At 42.9% G+C, this 22,500-nt stretch overlaps 2 protein-coding genes across 3 annotated transcripts in view; one reads left to right on the top strand and one right to left on the bottom strand.

Annotated features, from left to right (window-relative positions):
* The window catches only part of rsrc1 (arginine/serine-rich coiled-coil 1), a 25,986-nt gene extending 17,704 nt beyond the window's left edge, over positions 1-8,282 (bottom strand). The window contains exons 1-3 of the mRNA XM_042063104.1: positions 8,148-8,282; positions 6,986-7,236; positions 2,712-2,828 (exon numbers count right to left, since the gene is read on the bottom strand). Of these exons, the coding sequence (XP_041919038.1) occupies positions 2,712-2,828; positions 6,986-7,230 (362 nt within the window). The 5' untranslated portion in view covers positions 7,231-7,236; positions 8,148-8,282. The remainder of the gene's footprint in view (positions 1-2,711; positions 2,829-6,985; positions 7,237-8,147) is intronic.
* Positions 8,283-11,078: 2,796 nt separating this feature from the next.
* Positions 11,079-17,526, top strand: shox2 (short stature homeobox 2). Of its 2 annotated transcripts, none has more exons than XM_042064225.1 (5): positions 11,079-11,517; positions 12,655-12,863; positions 14,956-15,013; positions 15,365-15,453; positions 16,031-17,526. In XM_042064225.1, exons 1-5 carry the CDS (start codon positions 11,268-11,270, stop codon positions 16,286-16,288), a joined length of 864 nt encoding a protein of 287 aa, XP_041920159.1. In that variant the 5' UTR covers positions 11,079-11,267; the 3' UTR covers positions 16,289-17,526. The 2 variants fall into 2 exon arrangements, with proteins under 2 accessions (XP_041920159.1, XP_041920158.1); XM_042064224.1 differs by having other exon boundaries at positions 15,995-17,526.
* Positions 17,527-22,500: the final 4,974 nt, after the last annotated feature.

The following is a 22,500-nucleotide window of genomic DNA, read 5'->3' as shown; positions in this document are numbered from 1 at the left end:
TAACTCTCACAATCACCACAGCAACCACCACCGCACACCAACATAACTCTCACAATCACCACCAAGCATTCCAGATCACAGCAACCACCACCACACACCAACATAACTCTTGCAATTACCACCAAGCACCCCATATAATATCTATCACAGAAACCACCACACACACCAACATAACTCAACCACCTCAACAAACAACACAACCACCTCAACAAACACCACAACCACCTCAACAATCACTACAACCACCTCAACAATCATCACAACCACCTCAACAAACACCACAAACACCTCAACAATCATCACAACCACCTCAACAAACACCACAACCACCTCAACAAACACCACAACGACCTCAATAATCATCACAACCGTCTCCACAGCCCACAGCCGTTGCCATACGCAGCACCAGAGACCCACACAGTAAATCTAGGCAAAGTCCTGTTACACTCTAGCTGCAGATGGACTTGTGTGTTTATTTCTGTTTCACACACACCAAGGCATCAGTAAAGATTCCATTTGTGTATTCTGTAACACTTAACTTCAACAGTCTGCCAACAGCGACTTTTTCAGTTGATTTGTTGAGATTAACAGTATGCAAACATTGTTGTTGAACAATTACTGAACATCACCTTAACCAAACTCAACCCCTGACCATAAAATGTACTTAACAGAATGTCAAGTTAAAACTGACCGATTGTCAGGCAGTGACGTAGCCATTGCTCCACCAGCATCTGTAGATAGCCTAAGGGGACTATCCAGGTGTGACCCTGTATTGTTATCAATGCCCCACAGTGGCCTAACCTGCTACAGACTTCACACATGTTATCACAGCAGTACTTCACAGCAGTTGGTGGTGCTAGGAGCTAGACTTGTAGCCGTGCATTAGAGCATTGGTTCTCAAAGTGGGGTCCGCAGGACATTGTCAGAGGGTCCCTGACAAAGTTTGCTACAAAATATGAAATTGTCTTATATGGCGAAAAATGCTACAGTACCAGTATTTGCCCAATTGATCTGTTGATATGTTACTTTAATACGTCAAAACACTTAACTATTAATTAACCGCCAACAAAATTAAAGTTATGTGAAGCAAACACTATGTGTTCAACACAATAGGCCTACATTTGACAAAGAAACAACAATCCTGTAAAAAAATCCTACATACTGTCAAAGTTTGCGAACATGACTACTGTGGTATTAGCACTCTATGTTTTTAGAATACATATAACATAAGCATCTAACAGAAAATAAGACTATACAGCTACATGATTAACTTAAGTTGTATGTGTGGCGATGAGGGGTCCTTGGAGAATTTTCCACTCCATGAGGGGTCCCCGGCCCACAAAAGTTTGAGAACCCCTGCATTACAGGGGTGGGCTAGGCTAGGCTAGCCCAGTCAATTACAGAGCAGGCCAAACCTGCTGTCATTAATGCAACACGGCTACACATCACACACCATTAGGCCCCGGGTCAGGCAGAGGACAAGGAGATGGCCATCCATCCATCCATCTATGTGGCTATTGGACACACACGGACACACACGCACGCACACACGCACACACACACACAAAGGCATTTCCACACACACACACAACACACACACACACACACATTAAGCCATTTCTACACACACAGAGACATACACAACGCACACGCACACCAGGGACTTATGACTGGCTTCTCAGACCAAACAAATCAGATTCACTGACGCCCAAGTGCCCACAACAGCGTAAACGCTGTAGGCAAGAGGGTAATTTAGACAGAGTAGAAGAGAGGAGAGAGTAGAGGAGAGGAGAAGGGTGTGTGAGGAGAGGAGAGGAGAGGAGAAGGGTGTGTGAGGAGAGGAGAGGAGAGGAGAGGAGAGGAGAGGAGAGGAGAGGAGAGGAGAGGAGAGGAGAAGGGTGTGTGAGGAGAGGAGAGGAGAGGAGAGAAGAGGAGAAGGGTATGTGAGGAGAGGAGAGGAGAGGAGAAGGGTATGTGAGGAGAGGAGAAGAGAGGAGAGGAGAGGGGTGTGTGAGTTAGTGAGAACTGCAGAGGATAAAAGAGTTCCTGATACACTCTCAACAAACAGCCATCTGCTTGGATCTGCTACATACATGACGACTATTCTGCTGAGGTCAGCAATTATTTCTCCATGTGAAATTCTTCATTAGACTCACAAGCAGAGATTGATGAGAAGAGGAGAGAAAAGAGAGGAGAAGAGAAATGGTGACTGCCTATCTCACTTTTAGGATTTAGGCTGGAAACACACCTGGGGGAAGGTCAAGAGCATGGCTCTCTTGGGATCAGTTCTCAGATCACCTAATTAGTGCTAATTAATGAAATAAACATGGAGATAGCAGCAACGAGCTGCAGGCACCAGACTCTCTCTCACCACACACACACACACACAGACTCTCTCTCACCACACACACACACCAGACTCTCTCTCACGCCCATGACTGCTCAGCTCGGTGGTGAGCTTCAAGAGACGCCCACCCCACCCAGACCCCTACCTCTCAGGCAACCTCCAGAACACATCTGCAACCACACACACACACACACACACACACACTAATACACAGACAATCTCACATCCACACACACATACCTAGAATCCCACTCTAAAACATGTATGCGCAAACACACCCATAGATAGACCCACCCCACTACACAACACAGAGATATCTGCTCACATACAATACACACACACACACACACCCACAGGGTCGTACCTCCTGTTGCGGCTGCGGGATCGGCGAGAGCGGTGACCTCGGCCGCGGTCAGTGCTGTGACTCCGTCTCCTGCGTGTGGACTCAGAGGAGGAGCTACTGCTGGAGCGACGCCTCCGTCTGCAAACGGAACACAACACAACAGAATAGAACACATCAAAATACAACAGAGGGAATAGAGTTTCTGTTCAAATACATCTGATGAAATATTAGCGTGTGTGGGGGGGGGTAGCCATGCTGTTATGTTTAGTTCCAACACACGTTGTTAGGGTTGGGTTAAGTGTTTGAGGCTACAGTTTCCCTTTTTAACTGAGACTGGGTCCTCTGTGTGTGTGAGATGGGAGGGTGTGTGAGTGTGTTTGTATGTCTGAGAGAGAGAGACAAAGGTGCACTATTCCGTTTTAGTTTTAAAACATCATTTCATTTTCAATACATTCTCAGTACGTTCTCAGTCTCACACGCACTTGCGCACTTGTTTTTCGGTCTCTGTATTGCATTCACCGCTGGCAAGCATTCAAGAAACACCAGACTGACAAGGCCCAATCAGGAAGAGAACTGACCAGGTCCAATCAGGTAGGTAACTGACAAGGCCCAATCAGGCAGGGAACTGACAAGGCCCAATCAGGAAAGGGAACTTACAAGGCCCAATCAGGTAGGGAACATGGGTTTCAACGTAATCATTTTCAGATGTTTGCCGATACTCTGTCCATATTAAAACGCAAAGCCAGAGTGTCCATATTAAAATGGAAAGCCAGAATTTTCAAACGAATACAGGACTGACAGCATTTTCAAGCAGTATAGTGTAGAAGAGAGGCAAAAACATAAACAAACAACTGTTTATTAACGGAACAGTGTGGATGTAGCCAGAGAGATAGAGGGAGAGAGAGTAAGAGAGAGAGAGAGTGAGAGAGATAGAGAGAGAGTGAGAGAGCGATAGAGAGAGAGAGAGAGAAAGAGTGTGCGTGTGCATGTGTGTGTGTGTATGTATCTGTGCGTATGTGTATGTGTGCGGGCGTGTGCGAATGTGTATGTGTGCAGGCATGTGTGTGTGTGTGTGTGTGTTTGCGTGACGTGTGTGTGCACGCACAAGTGTGCGTGTGTGTGTGTGTGTGCACGTGTGTGCGTGCACATGTGGTGTGTGTTTACAGAGGACCCTGTAGAGGGTGTTGTCATAAAAGAAGAGAGATATTTGGCTTCTCTGCCTAAAAGACACTCACAAGGGAACTGACTTATCCCATAAATCTCAGATTTTTTTTTTCCCGCTCAACTATCAAGATCTCTCCCTCTTTCAGTTTTCTTCACTCTTCGCTTTTTTATGGATTGTCTTCTGCCATTTCTCAGCGCATTAAGAGGATATAAAAACGCAGTCCCACGCCATAAATAAATAAAGATGTTTCTTAAAATCTCTTGGAGCGATAATTTCATTTATTTTTCCATTTATGAACCAAAACATGGCCTTATTAGATTCCATACCTCCCAGCCAAATGCCACTGGCTCAAGTCACCTTTATTTCACCAGACAGACACACACACACACACACACACACACACACACAGACGTTAGTGTTTCTGACAGAGATAGTGGAGATGAACGAGGCGCATCAGTGATGAAGACAGGTGGGCTCAGAGCGGGCCGCTCAGCGGCGGTTCTGCGGCGGTTCTGTGGCAGGACGGGCCGTTTCATGTCTACCCGCCAGTAAAGGAACGTCATTCCGTTTGTGAGCGGAACCGAGAGCGGCATTCCGGCTGACTGGACCTGGCAGGCATCTTACGCCAGGCACTCTCTCACCGGGCCACCGTTTACAAGTCATAGTCCTCATTAAGGCTTTTTTAAAGGCTTCTTTATGTCTTTTTGTGTGTTTTTTTTTTCTCTTTATACAAATGAAAAAATGATTGAATTAAAAAACAAGCATGGCTGTAACAAGGGGAAAGATGAAGAAGAGTAAATATGAAAGATGTCCAGATATCTTGTGTGTGTCTCTCTCTCTCACACACACACACTAACTATAACAATGTCCCAGAAGAAGCCTATAGACCAATGCAATTCAGAACTACAAATGCACATACAAATACATTTTTTAGACACATCAGATAATGTAGAAATATACATGTATGTTTGCATACAAACACACACACACACACACATAAACAGACACTCACGCTCACGCACACACACACACACACACACACACACAAACACTCACGCACAAACACTCACGCACACACACACACTCACGCACACACACACATAAAACACACACTCAAAGTGCATGAGCCTCCGTCCTCCACAATGCAGAGCTGCAGACACTCTCACATTCTCAATACATTATCATAAAGCCAGCACGCACACAAATACATTAACATGCATACATCAAATAACACATATAGCCCACACGCACAGAGCTGCAGATACTCTCACATTCTCAATACATTATCATAAAGCCAGCACGCACACAAATACATTAACATGCATACATCAAATAACACATATAGCCCACACGCACAGAGCTGCAGATACTCTCACATTCACAATACATTATCATAAAGCCAGCACACACACACATACATTAACATGCATACATCAAATAACACATATAGCCCACACGCACAGAGCTGCAGATACTCTCACATTCACAATACATTATCATAAAGCCAGCACACACACACATACATTAACATGCATACATCAAATAACACATATAGCCCACACGCACAGAGCTGCAGATACTCTCACATTCTCAATACATTATCATAAACCCAGCACGCACACAAATACATTAACATGCATACATCAAATAACACATATAGCCCACACGCACAGAGCTGCAGATACTCTCACATTCACAATACATTATCATAAAGCCAGCACGCACACAAATACATTAACATGCATACATCAAATAACACATATAGCCCACACGCACTTCCCATCAGCAGCCGCTACTGGAGACTCTTTAGTACCATGATTATTACTTTTAAAAGCACTGTGCTTCTCATCAATGGGATCCAAGAAAGACTTAACGACTTTACTACTTTAAATGGGCTCCTATCGGATCTATCAAGCTTAGATTAGTATTTCCCCGAACTTGGAGGGGAAAGTCATTATGATGCCAAGGGGTCATTCATAAGGAGAAATCATCTGCTTGCTAGTCTCAAAAGGTAGAAACACATGTTAAATATATTTAAAGGATGCGTCAGAGAACAGTTATGGGGCATTTCCCCCGACCTGTGGCTGTGGGCCTACTCTCCTCCCCTCCGCGAAGCAAAGGTCACCCCATGAGATGACCTCTGGAGTCAAATCAAGTCAAGTTTATTTATATAGCGCATTTCATACACAGAGGTCATGTGCTTTACATAAACAAAAGCAAACAATAATAACAAATAAAACCATAGAAGGGCAATATAGTCAAAGAATAGTTCAAAAGGTAAAGATCATAATTAAAAAAAAAAACATAAAATGCACAAGGTAAAATCATTTAAAAATGAAGAATAATTAATAAGCAAAAAATAAGCATCACCCTGCAACGCCACTCTTAAGCAATGTTGTTAGCTTAGTTTAGCATAATTTACTAGAAGTGGGTTAAACCAGTTAGCCTATAGTTAGCTTATAGCTAGCCTATAGCTAAAAGGAATTAGTTAACCAGTCCATCATGCAGCAATAGATGACGTCTAAGGATGACAGTGTAACTCACATCCTGCATCCAGGGGAACATATCGGAAATGAGGAAAATCATTAACTGTATTTACGATGAAATGGGCATAACACACAATCCCCTTACATAACAATTTCCTTGACAGTGACAAACACTGTGTGAATCATAGCCTATGTGTCTGTCATTACAGGTGTGTATTCCTCTTCAGACAGTTGCTGAATGAACAAAGCCTAATTATCGACTACAGAGCCTAACTAACTATGGAGCCTAACTATCAACAGCATAATGATTGCATTCAGCCCCATGTCCTTATGTCACCTAACACAAGCCAGACAGCCGAGTGCTTCTGTTTGCAGGAAATCAGCTTTGCAGCAGAGACCCACGGAATTACACAATGCTTCACAGAAAACTCACAGCAGTTAACGCACAAACAAACACACACACACACACACACACACACCTCAGCATTACTGACCCACTGGCATCGATCTTACACAGTTACATCAACTTTGCCCTCTTGTGTGTGCAGTTCCAAAATGCTGCTCGCTACACTTGCCATCGTACTTTTGATTAACATGATGTGAGTCATGCTTGCAATGGGGTCATCCTGTCAGGTGTTTCCTACCTCTTGTCTCTGTCTCTGTCTCGGTCTCGGTCTCGCTCTCTGTGGCGGTCCCTGTCCCTGTCCCGGTCCCGGTGGCGGTCTCGGTCCCGTGAGCGGGATGTGGACCGGCTCTTCCTGCTGGCCTTCTTGCTGCGGCTGGCCTCGCGTCCGCTGGAGGAGCTGGAGGAAGAGGAACGGCGGCGGTGCTTCTTCTTCCTCCGACTGCCGCCCCGCTCGTCTTCGCTGTCTGACGAGCGTCTGCCCATGGTCACCTACACACACACACACAGGAGTGTTGGCAAAACATCCACATGTGGAAGCTCACTTCATTCAATGATTAATAAAAAATATCTAGAATCATTACAAAACTCTTACATCATTTGGCCATATTCAAAATTCAACATAATATCAACTCATATCAGGAGTATGGACATATAAATATCACGTATGAACCTTGAAATTCAGTCAGCTTGCAAACTAAAATGACAACAGATCATGACCCTTGTAACTGACAAAGCAAATAGGCTGGCATGCATGCAGGCATCATATTAAAACATACTCTGAATGACTTCAATAATAACTATTTATTTATCCTACTGAATACAATAACAGACCTGAAGACAGATTGTGTAGCCAACTAAACCTGCTGCCTGTTACATCCAGCACTTGGCAAATATATGTCGTGTGCCTGCCCTTATTGCTTAGGGGAAACAATGAATGAGCATACACACTTTCTACCAAGAGCTGACTGACTGACTGACTGACTGACACAAACTAATTTTAAACTTATCAGCTGGTTGATGAGTGTTTCAGATTCAGCTCGTAGGTAGCCAACATTAGCTAACAAGAAAGCTAACAGGCTAACTCCAGGAGCATGTACAGCTATTTATTGTTTTATATTTCAGAGATTCATGAGATTCATGTCAAGTATTTCAGACATACAATATGACACAAGAAATGCGATATAATCAAACCTGAGTGACTAAAGCGGCTAACGTTTGCCACCAAAGTTAGCTTGCCGGATATCTGAGGTGCATAAGACCAAGCATGGTCCTACTGTAAACAACGTGACACAACGTTGGTAAAACAGATAAAAGAAAAAATGGTATGCTTTAATTCTATTCCTTCTGAAAATTGTGCCTGCCGTAACGATTCATGAAAGGCAGTCTCACAAAAATCTCACCAAATAGAGCACCAGACAATCAACACACAGCGCTGCTGTTCCTTCCCTGCGCGCGCCACACGATTTTGTAGCTCAAGCCACTGCTCAGCAGACCTCACTAGCCAAATCAGAGAACGTCGATAGAAAAAAATACAGGCTATTCAATCACAAACAGAGCAGTCGTTCTCTGATAAATTATAACCATGACATGTGCGTGCTTGTCTCGTCTTTACCGCTGGTTCTCCTTTGTGATTTAATTTCTACTTTTAAAAAACAAAAAGCTAAATAGTATGTAATAAAAGTAAAAATAAGTGTTTTTATTAGTAAAAATAAACTGTTTTTCGCTGTTTCTAAAAATAAGGCAACTATAGTGCATGCGCGCATTAGGCATAGGCCTACTCAAAACATTAATTAGCCAAAATCAATGATTACAGGACTGGGTTATGAAGTGAGACAGGCGCAAACACTCACACACACCCGAATAGTTCAGGAAGGAAGAGCCTTGACGCCCATTGTCATGTCATCATGCAACATGGTCAGCTGAAAGTGCAAATAAAATAAGAACAGTTTTAAACAAATAAGCCTGAAATTTAAAAAAAGGGAAATGAAACGATTCAACAAATAAAATGTGCAAACACTGACATTTCATTATATAACAAGTAGGCCTATTAACGGTAGGCTAATTGGTGATCCAGTCTAATTACTCTAAAAGAGTTGGACTTTATAAAGGGGGGGGGGAACTTTTCAATAGTTAATTTAACAACTTCCTGGCTTTGACAATTAAAGACAATTAGCCTACGTTATGTTAGTTTTTCAAATCAGTAAACCTTGTTAGAGAGTGCGCAAAAAGCTGCATGGCTAATTTAATCATAGGCCCACTTTTTATTTTCTTGTCCGTAAAAGACCAGCTGTTTATGAAGATAAAAATGCAACAAGAAAATGCAAGATTTGGTGTACACCCTGTCGTTGCCAGCTTCCACCATTTGTTGTGAAAGTATTTATCTGAAGGTGGAATCGGGTTTTACAATGCACTCAAACCCAAACAGAAAACAGTTTTTACACCCTGTTTGGCCAATTTCTCGGTTTGTTTCTACGCCGACCACAAAACACAAAGCAAGACAAAAACACTTTTTATTTATTTATTTATTTTTACTTTTGTGTGGCTCCACTGAATTTGTTAATAGGCAAGGGAATCTAAAGGAATTTTCAGTGTTGTCTTAAAGTGAAGTGAATGTTGTCATCATTCTCAAGGTCGATATAACATTTTTTCACGTGGTACAACACGGGTGAGTCGGTCAAAAGCTGTAGTCTTACAGAGCTGAATACATTATGAAGTTCTAGCTATAGTAAGACAGTAGACGCGCAAGTTATGGAATGCTCAAAAATGGTTAAGGTGGGATTCGTGTGTCATGGATATTCAAAATATAGCCTAATTGATTTCCGCTATAAGCATGAGGAGGGCACCGGATAGTGAAATGAGAATATAGTGAGGGCAGCAAAGAAAACATAATGAGTGCACGCGATTCTTGAGAGCAGACCGCATTAATAATTAATTGTGTGAACTATTGGAAACTCGCAAGAGCAAACAGCATTTTTATGGATAATCAATAAAACGCGCTTAATTTTGCTTCACAATTGCAAATGAGCTTAAAGCTGTATGCCTATCTAATTTCTTATTGTAGTCTTCTATTTATTTTATTATTAAATCGCTATATCCCCACGGCATACCGTTACCTTCACAGCGAATAGGGAATTATTTATTTATTTAGTAAATATGTAACAATTTCAATAGGCAAGTCTACTTAAGCAAAAATAATTAACAGACCCCGTGGCAACGCGTCACAATAAAACACCCCTTAATAAATCGTTTAGCAGCAGATTAGGAGCCTGTAAGAGTTGCAGTAGGCGAATCCTTAGAGACTTGAAAATATTAACCATTACAAACGCTCTTCCATTTAAATACGTGGCTTGTGAAATGTCAACTAACCAGCGCAAATTGGTTTGTGCAAGTGTTTGCGTAATCATGGAATGTGTGGGCCTACAATCTGCACTAAATGGTGTATACTAAATGAAACATCATCTCTTTTTCGAAGCCAAGTAAATTGAAAAGACGAGCAAATTAAGCCTAGGCCTATTATAATAATAATAATAATAATAATAATGATTATTATTATTATTATTATCATTATTATTATTATTATTATTATTATTATTATTATTATAAAAGGCTGCATATTTAAAGATATGAGTGCAAATATAGCTTTGTCTATACCAGTTGTCTTATTCATTTCATATATCAAAATACTTCATTGTTTAAAATATAGGCCTATGAAGGAAAGGTTTAATGTGTCACAAATGATCGCTCACTAAAGTACACCACTGAAATCTCTTCTGAATGAAGAAGGCCAAAATGACTCATTACGCCAAGGACTGTGCTACTGTGTCCTGTCACGCCGCGCGTATTTAGCCTACCATGCGCGCTTCCCTCACATGTTGGTTTGTCTGCTCTTTACCTTGCCCGGTAGCGTCTTTGTCGCTGTCTCTTTTTTTCCTGAGCACTTCAAAAAGATGTCGAGGAGGCTCCCGCGTCCATGTGTTCCCATCGGCACGGGCTTGTCATTTTCGGTTTTGGCCACGCCCCTGCAGAGATCCTGCCCATCTCCATGAGATTTCAAAAAACTAACTCAGGACAATAGCAGGGAAGGCACGCTTAATTCAATTAATTTGTCCGTCTTGTCAATCTCGGATAAATGGCCAATGGCAACCTCGTAAGAATGATCTGAAATCTGAGGGGTTGATAAGGTTTTCCCACCCTGTCAGTGCGCGGCTGAGGAACGGGGACTCTTCCCGGCTTCCTGAGGGGAGGTAATTTGCACGGATCAAGGGGCAGGCGTTGCGAAGTATAAATAGTGTGACTTCAATAGCGGATCACCAGCAGGTCTCTACTCCACACAAGAAGAATTGGCCGAGATCTTGTACGTTTAGAGGAACGCGGGCTAAAGAGTTGCCAACGACATCACCCCGCATTTAGGTCGACAAAAACGAAATACTATTGATGTCTTATCGCGGGCTGTTGTGGTGGGACTGAGAAACCGAGAGTGAGTGAGAGCGAGAAGACCTTTTTTTAAAACTGGAGCAGTGATGGAAGAACTCACCGCATTTGTGTCTAAATCTTTTGACCAGAAAGTGAAGGAGAAGAAGGAAGTGATCACGTACCGGGAAGTGCTCGAGACCGGTGCATCGGTACGAGGCAGGGAAGGTCTTAATCCCGAACCCACTCGCGAGGAGGTGACTACTATTGCGCGAGGAGGAGCGCGATCGCCGGCCAGGGAAGCGGACATGCTCGGGCCAGAGAGGATGAGGGAATCAAGCAGCCCTAAACTCATTGACGGTAAATACACACATTTTATGCTCTTTAGCAATTTTAGAAAGTCGTCAACCATAGTGGCATCTAAATTAGAAATAAACAGAATTGTGAGTAAAGGCTTGAGTGTAGTTTAGTTTAGCTGTTGTTTGGTTCGAAGTGCAGAAGGGCTGATAGATTTTTCCGAACAATTTCAAAGTAATATGAGAAATAGTTTCCCAAAATTAAAAACAATTAAATCACAAGTTCTTTAAAAATACTGAGAAGATATTCGTTATCAGTTTGTTTCATCTGCCATGCACTCGTTGAGTTCGTGAATAATTTCTTCATTTCCAACAGTATTTGCATGTCCTATGTAAAACACTATACAGAAATATATAGACCTATTCAACTAAATGAAGTGCCAAATGCCATGAAGGTCGGACGCACCTGTCAATTGTCTTTGTTATGCAAAGATCTTCAAACACGAGCTTCAAAATCATGCCCAGTCTAAAATATATAGATCCAACTATATGTAAAAAATACTGGATGGTGCAAACATAATATAAAGTGTTATTAATTTAAGAATGAATGGATAGTCTTACTATCAGCAGGGCAAACCATTCAGAATCCTGCAATAGGTTTTATATTTAAATAAGCCTAAAGGCCTGCAATGTAAAGACTAGCGTAAAGAAAATATGGCTAATAATAATAATAATAATAATAATAATAATAATAATAATGGTGATTGATTGTGTAACCTATTAGGAAATAATAATGTAGCAGTTAAGGTCTCAAGACAACATTGAGCATTCAAGTGTTTTGTTATTGAATTTACTATGAGGATACACCGCTTTTAACCCGCAGCTTGCTCCAAATGCGAACAGTAATAAGCATGTCGTGGCCGTGTTGCTCTAAAATGCTTTATGCATATGTATAAGGAATAAATAATTTAAGCCCTCTCTGCAGGAGTACAAAACATCAGTGACCGATCTGTGTGATGCTGAGGGAGAGCCATGTGATCGTTTTAAAGGTTGCCCATGTGGGGACTACACTGTTGTCCCAACAACGCATGAAAGTCAAGGCCTCGACTGCTTTTTTACCTTTTCATTGAAATGCTTCTGACTTTCCCTCATCTCTGACTTTCTCTCTTTCATTTTTTCCCATTGTGTATCCCCCGTGAAGGCAACGCGGATATGAAAGATCGAAAAGAGGACTCTAAAGCGGTGGAGGATGAGAGCCAAACTAAAATCAAGCAGCGTAGAAGTCGGACTAACTTTACTCTGGAGCAACTCAACGAGCTGGAGAGGCTTTTCGACGAGACGCACTACCCGGACGCCTTCATGCGCGAAGAACTCAGCCAGCGACTGGGGCTCTCGGAAGCCCGCGTCCAAGTAAGCAGCTTTCTCTTGTTTTAAGGGGATTTGTAACGCTGCATTTGGCTGGAGCCAGTACCAAGAGGGGGGCTATCGGCGCATGGATGCAGTAGTCCAGGGGATATAAAATGTCGAGTTGCTTTCCGGGTGGTGTTTTGATAAGAGAGTGAGATGGAATAAAAGGAAAATGTCCTCTCGTTAAATTTTTAGCGCGTGGAACACACTGCGTCTCTGGAGAGGAGCATGTATTGACACTGCGCTTGGTTTATTCATGGCTATTCAGCATTTCTCTCTGATGTGCCACACAGACACCAACCCTCGGTAGGACGCGAACAAATCTGCTGATTTGACACTGGTAAAAAAAAAAAACCTTGGTTTTTGAAAATATTAAAGTTAAACGTGCAAAAGACCACTAAAGCGGTTAGTACTGATTGTTTTTAGACGTGTGTGGGTCTCTGTGTGCATTTACAATATTTGAGCACAGCGGCTAAAGTGCTTATTTTCAGAGGAGCTAGTGTTGTAATGGATAAGGCCATTGCACCAGTCTACAGTGAAACGTCCACATAAATGCATGGACATTTTGAAACATACATTTCTAATGTCTTGGCTTCACAGACATCTGCAAACTAAATAGATTGTATTTCTTTCCATCTTTCTTTCTTTCTTTTTGTATTGGGAAAGACCATCTGCACAGAAACATAATAAGCCCCTTCGTCAGAGGTAGATCTGTAATAGGAGAAAGGAAATTGAACCGCATAATGACAATGAACATAACCATACGTTGGTTCTGATGTGATTTATCAAAAGGAATATCTGCTTTCTGCCTCTGTCGTTCACACAATACCAGCATAGGGGCACGAGAAGGGGGATTATTCCTTCTCTCGTTGTACGTCTTTTCTGGTTATTATAAAACAGACGATAAAGACCTCCGCGAAGAAAAAGTTAAATGAGTGGCTTTTTCTGCCGCTTCACCAAGAGCTAGCTGGAATTTCACCAAAGTGTATTGTGTCCCAAACACGGAGAGAGTACGGGGCACATCTTGGGATTTACATAAATTATGTATAATTTTTGCAAATAAAGATCCAATGTGCCCTGAGTTCTCTGTATCAAAATAATAAAACCACCACATTCTGTATCATCGCCGTGGTTTGAGCGGTTGCTGTCATTCAAGCTGTCACTATATTTTTTAAAGAAGAAAGATAATATTGGACATGAACGAGATCATTGGGCGCCTTCTGGTCGTGTTTTGCACCGGTTGTAGCCAGTGCAATGCGAGTATTAATCGATTATAAATATCGACAATACAAAAGCATATTCATATTGATCAGCCAAGACTATTTATGTTAAAGGGATGATGAAACATTCTTTGTAAAGCCCAGTAAAGTAAAATTGATAAACTGTGTTGTGGGTTAATTTATCCAAGGCTCTGTGGGGATTCAAAGTAGATTAACATAGTAATGAGACAAATAATCTGCTCTCTCCGATAGGACTAGCTACTCATAACAAAAAAATAATGCTTTCCAAAGAACATTTACAGCGGAAAAAATCACGTAGGCCTATCTTCAAAAAGGCTTTGTACTTGACTTGTTATGACAGTAATTAAACGAAACTGCAATGCATTAAACGCATCAGTAACATAAATTTCCTTGCAGATAAAGGTAATTAATTTAACCGGCTACTAATGAGGGGACCCTCGTCAGATCGCCTGGCTCAGATGTCCAAAGCTGAAATCTCATGCTGGTATTCGGTATCAGAGAGTCAATTTGGGTCTTCTGGGATGGTAATCTATTGAAAGATGAAACCGGTGCTGAGAAGGTTATTTATTATGGAGCAATTTAGGCTGCACATTTCGATCAAGCGTGTCCTCTCTGGCGTTATTTATTAAATTTGTGATTTCGGGTTTTTTGTGGTCAACTGGCCGTTTTCAATTTCACTTTACTGCCGAAGTGTTGTAAATGTAATAATTAAAATCTGGGGTTAAGCGGCATGAATATTTCAGTGCTCCTCGGGAATAGTGCTTTTCCGCGGTTGTTGTCATTTTGAGAGGACTTACACGTGCCCTCACAAGCAGCTGTCAATCATGGCCTCTAATTAATTTCTCTCCCCGCAGGTCTGGTTTCAAAATCGGAGGGCCAAGTGCAGAAAGCAAGAAAATCAGTTACATAAAGGTGTGTTATACTCTTTACTCCCAGTATAGCCACTCCTATGTTCTGTAATTATTCTATTTGGAAGATGCAGTCAATGATATGTTTAGATTTTAATGTTTTGACCTTGAAAAAATAAACTAAAACATGCTTTTTGGTAGCTGAAACATTTTGTTTTGGTGTTTGCGATATGTAGATCACATACATGTTTTAAAATGCTTTTGATTTCAGTAGCCTATAGCCTACTGTAACATTAAGCGAGCATAGTGTTGCCATTTAGTCGGAGTCACTGTTTACTGTTTCCAGAGACTCTTTTCGTTAAGGTCCCAACAGCGGGGCAGCTGAACATCCGACTCAAATTGCGTCTCTTTGCAGGGGTACTCATTGGAGCTGCGAATCAGTTTGAAGCGTGTCGTGTCGCGCCATATGTCAACGTGGGAGCTTTGCGGATGCCATTCCAACAGGCAAGTCACTTTCAAGCCTGTGGTCTTTGACAAATCGAATGCCCAGAGTGTCGCCTTGGCACAGGTCACGTCCAACTGTTGTGGGATGGATACTGGTTTTCAAAGTGCTGTCAATTGCTGACACTTTTTCTAGAATCAAATTTCATTAGGATGTTTAGGCCTTAAGAGGAAAGCCTGTAGCCCATCTGACAGTAACACAAACCTCATCAATAGCATACAGATCTTATTTCTCTATGATATCCCCTTACAGTCATTTACATTGCAAATTACATTGACAGTAATTTACATTAACATAACATTTACACTGTGAACGAATAGGCCTAGCCTGCATTACAGAATTAGTTTTCCCGGCAAAAGGAGGGAATGCAGTAGGCTCCATTTGTAGCTGTAGACATAAGCTAGCGTGACCACGGATCTCACAGTGGTTAAAGATAGGCTATGATGCCGTTTTCACCCACAACATTAATGCTGAATCGATAACAGGCGGGCCTCTTATCAAGTTAATGTGTTTCTCCCTCTCTCCCCATCCGTGCGTCCGTAGGATAGTCATTGCAACGTGCCGCCCTTCTCCTTTCAGGTGCAGGCTCAACTGCAGTTGGACAGCGCAGTGGCCCACGCGCACCATCACCTGCACTCGCACCTGGCGGCGCACGCGCCCTACATGATGTTTCCCGCCCCGCCATTTGGATTGCCCCTGGCGACGCTCGCGGCGGAATCCGCGTCTGCTGCATCGGTGGTGGCGGCGGCTGCAGCGGCCAAAAACAACAACAAGAACTCCAGCATCGCAGACCTGAGACTGAAGGCCAAAAAGCACGCGGCTGCACTTGGACTGTGACACGCGGCATGCGCGCAACATGTTCTGCGCAACTGGCCGAGGGTCTCCGGCGGCGCAGAGCACAGCAGCGGCTGGCGTGCAATGTTAAACACAACACAAGGACCTTATTTATGTTTCACGAAGGACAAACAAGTATAGGACAACTACAAGGATAGGCTATTTATGAAATATAAACAACGCAAATAAACTGTGAAATCGACAAAAACTCTGGATTCTCCAGGAGGCAACTGGTGTATTTACACAGTTTCACTATTTAGAGGGAGTTTAGAGGCAAGGAGAGGCAACGGCAAGATAAGGAGAAAAAAAGAGATGTCTACAAAGACGAGTAAACGCTAACGCAGCTGGGACGTTCGACTTCGTGTGACAAGGCGAACTATTCTGCAGTTTTGCTTTAATACATTATTCGTTGACTTTGAAAAAAGAGGCTGGCCTCGTTTTATGTGAAACATGAGTTTCCCCTCACTAAGGAAACGTGGATATTTGTGAACAACAACAGAGAAACCATGAGAGATGGAGGGTGTTTTCTCATTGCCAAATGAGATCCACACCAAACAGTGTTGCATGAATTTCTTTCCTCACGGATGACTTGATTTTGAACACCATTTCATATCCATGGCTCCTTTCATGGACAATTGCCAATTGAGGAACTTAAAGCACTTGAATGTTATCGGGGTTCGGGGCGTTTAGCCAAGGGATTTTGAGCGCTGGGTGAAGTGATTCTGGTCATGGCAAACTTACCACAAAAGGACTTAATAATCTTGTTTAAGTGTGTTGAATTTTACCAAGGCGACCAGATACTCCATTCAATGCAGTGTCCACGTAAACTGAAGTCCAAATGTAAGGTATTGTAACAGTGATATAGTATTAGGCCAAACAGCTTCCTCCCAAGTTACTAAATTCGGTGATATGGTACGGGAACATGTAAAATATGTTAATACACAAGATACAAAATTATTTGGACTATTTTGTGCTTCAAGGACATATTGTGGGAACATTTAGGGTTTTCATGTTTGATTTTTCTCCGTGATTAAAACCATGTGGATTATCTATGTAATAATGTTGATGTTTTTATAACGTTGAAAGTAAAACGTACCTCTGCAGCAATCAAGGGACTCCTTTACATGTCATTTGAATCATTTTGGCATTTTTAATTACTTTATGTTTAATGTGAAACGTGAACTCACCTGACCACAACGTTTTCAAGTCATAGTACAATAAATCAACAAAACTTTTCTACAGCGTTGTTCCTTTTGTGTGTGAATTATGTTAAAAATAGGTCTATACAATAGCCGTTATTTTCCGTTATATAACGTTCATATCTAGTGGGTCACGTCTGTTTGAACGTGATGTATGGCAGAGGATTAGGCTATTTAATAACCTAACTTTTAAAGGCCGACATTTTACAAAAACTAAGGCGTAAACTAATATTGCTTGCATATTATGATTATACATTTTAACATTTTGATAAGACAATCATTTGACTTTATTGATGGCACAGTATTCTACATTTCAGGATTGTAGTTATTATAGGCCTACGCTAAGGCAATTTGTAGCCTACACAGTGGGCACAAACTATATTTTGTTCCAAATAATATTGGAACGGGCTTTCGCATATCCAAGCCTATAATAACAAGTAGGATAAGGCTAATTGATTCACACATTTTGATGCTACCTTAATGGCTGCCCGGAGGACAAGCAGGCTGCAGGAAATGAGTGTCACAGTAGCCTGTCTAAGCGTTTTTCAAGAAGACTGAAAAGTCTGCCTTGTAGGGCCATCGTAGTCGAGCCTAGCCTACAGAATTCGCTCTCAGCGTCTCTTTCCGGTGTAGTCCTTACTAAAGTTATTGACTTTTCAAAGGATGTTTCTCAAACGATATACTCAATTCGTACATGTACCTGGCTGAATCCATGTTCCTGAAATTTTTGTCCGTCACGTTTGAGCATGCGTGAGATGACTATGACGGTTATGACTCGGATTGGCGCACAGGTGATCCTTATTAGAAAGAACATCAACGAAAACACAATGCAAGTTAAAATTCCAGATGAGAAAATGAGAAAGAAAAACAATTAAATGGCTGGGCTGAATTTGTATTCTCGTGGGATGAACATTAATTACTAATTAAAATATGTATTATTGTATTATCTAATGAAGTAGAAAATGTAGGCCTAATGATGCACATACATACATTATTGCTCTTACATCGTCAGTAAATACATCCTTTAACACAATATGTTTAGGCGCTAAAACGTGGTGCTTTTAGGGGGGTAAGGGCAGTCCAAATGGGCCGCTGTCCCATAACGTGCAAATGTGTGCAGATATACAGTAAATAGACATTAAAGGTTGTGCGCAATTTCAGGCTGCTTATGCAACATTGCTTAAACACACTAAAATGATTTATTTTTTCGAATAACCTTAACAGAGGCTACAACTATGGGGGTATACTATGGTGAAACACTGCGGGCATTTTTGTTCACTTTTATCAGCATTACATGCAATATCATTCGAGTTATCACTGCGCTACAAAAGAAAAAAAAACATTTAGGAGTAGGCTACAACGTGGAGAGACAAGCCTCTGGCGACATAACCCTTGCTCAACAATGCCTCTTTGTTTAGCGAAAAGCTCTGCACATAAGCTCTCCAGTCTCCAGGACACGAGCCCTAAACACCCACTTAACAACAGTGCACAGCTAGTCACTCGCAACTTGTCTCACAGTAGCCTGCTGGATTCTGTAATAAACAAATAACGTGGACCTTATTTCCCGCGCACCATTTAGAGACGTAAAGCTAGCTACCCCTGCAGACTTCAACAGGACAGCAGCATGTCCTCAGCTATTAATTAATGTTACTTTAACCGGTGCATTGAGTAAAGAGTGCTTGTGGATCTGGCTTTTGGGTAGAGTACAGACGCCACTGGTATTGAATTATTGATTGGCACTGTTGCTGCTGGTGGCGGTGGAGGAGACGGGCCAGTGAATGTGGCTGGCAGTGCAGGACTGTTGCAGTAGGAGACAGTCAGCCACACTTAATGCCTAATGGAGGCCCGCGCCTCGCCTGTACAACCTCGGCCAGGTCCCGTCCCGCGTGCAAGTGATGGCATGAGGGGCTGGTGTCCAGCAACTGCATTAGAATAGTTCATTGTTTGTGTGTGTGTGTGTGTGTGTGTGTTAGGAGACCATTTCTTATAAATCAAACACACCACAAACAACCACAACTAAGGATTAGTATCTTTCTATTTATTCTTTTCTATTTTGTGTGCTTGAACAAACTGTGTTCATGCTTATCTGAGAGGTATACTTTATGTATCTCCGTGATACACGTATATATCTATGCATATCCAGTATGCACTGGTCTTTGGTGTATGTGTGTGGGTTTGTGAGAGTTTGTTTTTTGTCAAATAATGGAAATGTGCATGAATATTTTTGATCATGTATATTTCACTGCACATGTGAATATGTTTATGTGTTCATGTGTGTATGTAAGTAAGTATGTATGTATGTATGTATGTATGTATGTATGTATGTATGTATGTACGTGTGTTTGTGAGTATGTACATTGTATGTATGTATGTACAGTATGTATGCCCTGCAGTGTGTGTGCGTGTTTGTGTGAGGGTAAGAGATGAAAAGAGAATGTGTGTGTGTGAGAGAGAGTGAGAGTGAGAGCAGTAGAGAGAGCACATGTGTGTGGCCTGTCAGATTGCTCTATCAGTCATGATGCGGAGAGAGAGAGGGAGAGAGAGAGAGAGAGAGAGAGAGAGGTTCTAAGAGCAGGAGGAGACACCAGGACGGGGACAGTGAAGTGCCTGTGTGATTAGTGATGGAGACAACTCCTCCATGTCTGAGACTCTCTCTCCTCTCCTCTCCACACACACTCCACCCTCCACACACACTACAACACACTCCACCCAGCACACACACTCCTCCACACTCCTCCATGTTTGTCTCTCTGCTCTCCACATCCTCCACCACACCGCCAAAGGGAAACCCAAACACACGCCAGACCTGGGCCAGATCTGGGCCACATCAGGCCCGGCTCTTGGTTGGACCTGTTCCAGAATCATCCTTCTGCGCTCAGTCCACCAATTCACCAGACAGACAGCAAAGGACTCTCAATCCTCCACCCTCTACACACACTTCAACACACTCCACCCTCCAACACACACTCCACCCTCCACACACACTCCAACACACACTCCACCCTCCACACACACTCCACCACACTCCACCCTCCACACACACTCCACCCTCCACACAAACCCCAACACACTCCATACACACTCCACACACACTTCAACACACTCCACACACACTCCAACACACTCCACCACACACTCCAACACACTCCAACACACTCCACCCTTCAACACACTCCACCCTCCACCCTCTACACACACTCCACCACACTCCACCCTCTACACACACTCCAACACACCCCACCCTCTACACACACTCCAACACACTCCACCTTTCAACACACTCCAACACACTCCCCCCTCTACACACACTCCACCTTTCAACACACTCCAACACACTCCCCCCTCTACACACACTCCAACACACTCCACCTTTCAACACACTCCAACACACTCCCCCCTCTACACACACTCCAACACACTCCACCTTTCAACACACTCCACCCTCTACACACACTCCACCTTTCAACACACTCCACCACACTCCACCCTCTACACACACTCCAACACACTCCCCCCCCACTCCTCCATGTTTGGGTCCGTCTTCCCTCTACATCTTCCCCAGCCTGCCCAATGGGGAGCCTCAGCCCCATCCAGCCCATACATTTCGCCGGGCACACGCCACAGCTGGACCACACCTGGGCCCCATCAGGACCGGCTCTTGGTTGGGTCTGGACCAGAATCATCCGTCTGTGTTCACCAGACAAACAGCAAAGTACTCTGGGTCCTGGCTCACCTTTGATCCAATCATGATTCAGTTCTGTTATGGCTTTCACCCGGTCTTCATCCAGCTCTGTCCTGGTTTCGATCTGGTCTTGATCCGGTTCTGTCCTAGTTTCGATCTGGTCTTGATCTGGTTCTGTCCTGGTTTCGATCTGGTCTTGATCCAGTTCTGTTCTGGCCCTGATTCTGCAAACATGCGGCCCGTTTCCGAAGCTCTCTCCATTCTCTCTCTTTCTTGCTTTCTCTACTTCCTTTACTCTGCCAGTCAATCACATGCAACCTCTCCTGCTTTACATCCAACCAGCTACGAGCTAAAAAAAAACAACAAGCCTTAAGTTTCTCTTCATCTAACCTTACTGACAGGAGGGCATCTAAAGTTGAAGTTGAAGTTGACTGGTATTTAACAGACGGTTTTATCCAAAGTGACACAGACTCGAAACAGCAGGCTCGGGAATTAAACCCATGTTGAATGATTGTCAGGCGGTGACTTTACCATGGTTGCACCACACCTACAAACAACACTACAGTTACACTAGTTATGCCAAATACATTTATACTGTATGTGGCGCCCTTAATACAGGCGAACCTTCTGGTTTTGTCATTTTTGCCCTATGATTGTGGATATGACTTCCAGCCACAGTACCTTTGGAACATTACACTTGACGGGAACTCGACAGGAAATCTTGGCAGCTGATGTAATGAAAACAGTCCTTATTCAGGCTGTCTAAAGTCAGACACAGCGTAGTACATTAGACATCCTGAAATTTAAAAAAAAAAATACCTCAAAGGGAGAATAAGTGTGTGTGTGTGTGTGTGTGTGTGAGAGAAAGAGAGAGAGAGAGAGTCTTGTGTGGGGGTGTGTTAACTTACGTGTTAAGTGTGTCTGTTTAAATGGATCAGGTGAAAAGCCCCTCAAATCAAATCCTTACAGTGTCCCAGCAGTTACGGAGAGGCAGAGTAAGTGAGGGAGAGAGAGGAAGAGAGACAGAGAGAGAGAGAGACAAGTGGAAAATGGCTCTCTGAAGACCTCTCTTTGTTATATATTAAGTGCACCGCAGACGAAACATGCCCACTTCACCAGGCGAAAGACAACAGACACGGAGAGGGGATGGGTTTGGGGAGGGGGGGGGGGGGGGGGGGTGGGGGGGGTGCAAGAGATGAAAGCTACGCTTCAAAGGCGAGAAATGAAGACAGAACGTGAGAGAGAAACTTGCCTGAAAACTTGCTCATGTAGCACTCCGGCGGCCAATTAAAGGCTCGCTATCTCCAGCACCTCTCCCTGCACCGTGCTCCCAG

This window comes from Alosa sapidissima, chromosome 15 (assembly GCF_018492685.1).
Source record: "Alosa sapidissima isolate fAloSap1 chromosome 15, fAloSap1.pri, whole genome shotgun sequence".
NCBI lineage: Eukaryota > Metazoa > Chordata > Actinopteri > Clupeiformes > Clupeidae > Alosa > Alosa sapidissima.
The sequence above is the reverse complement of the archived record's forward strand: the minus strand, read 5'-3'. Positions and strand labels throughout refer to the sequence as shown.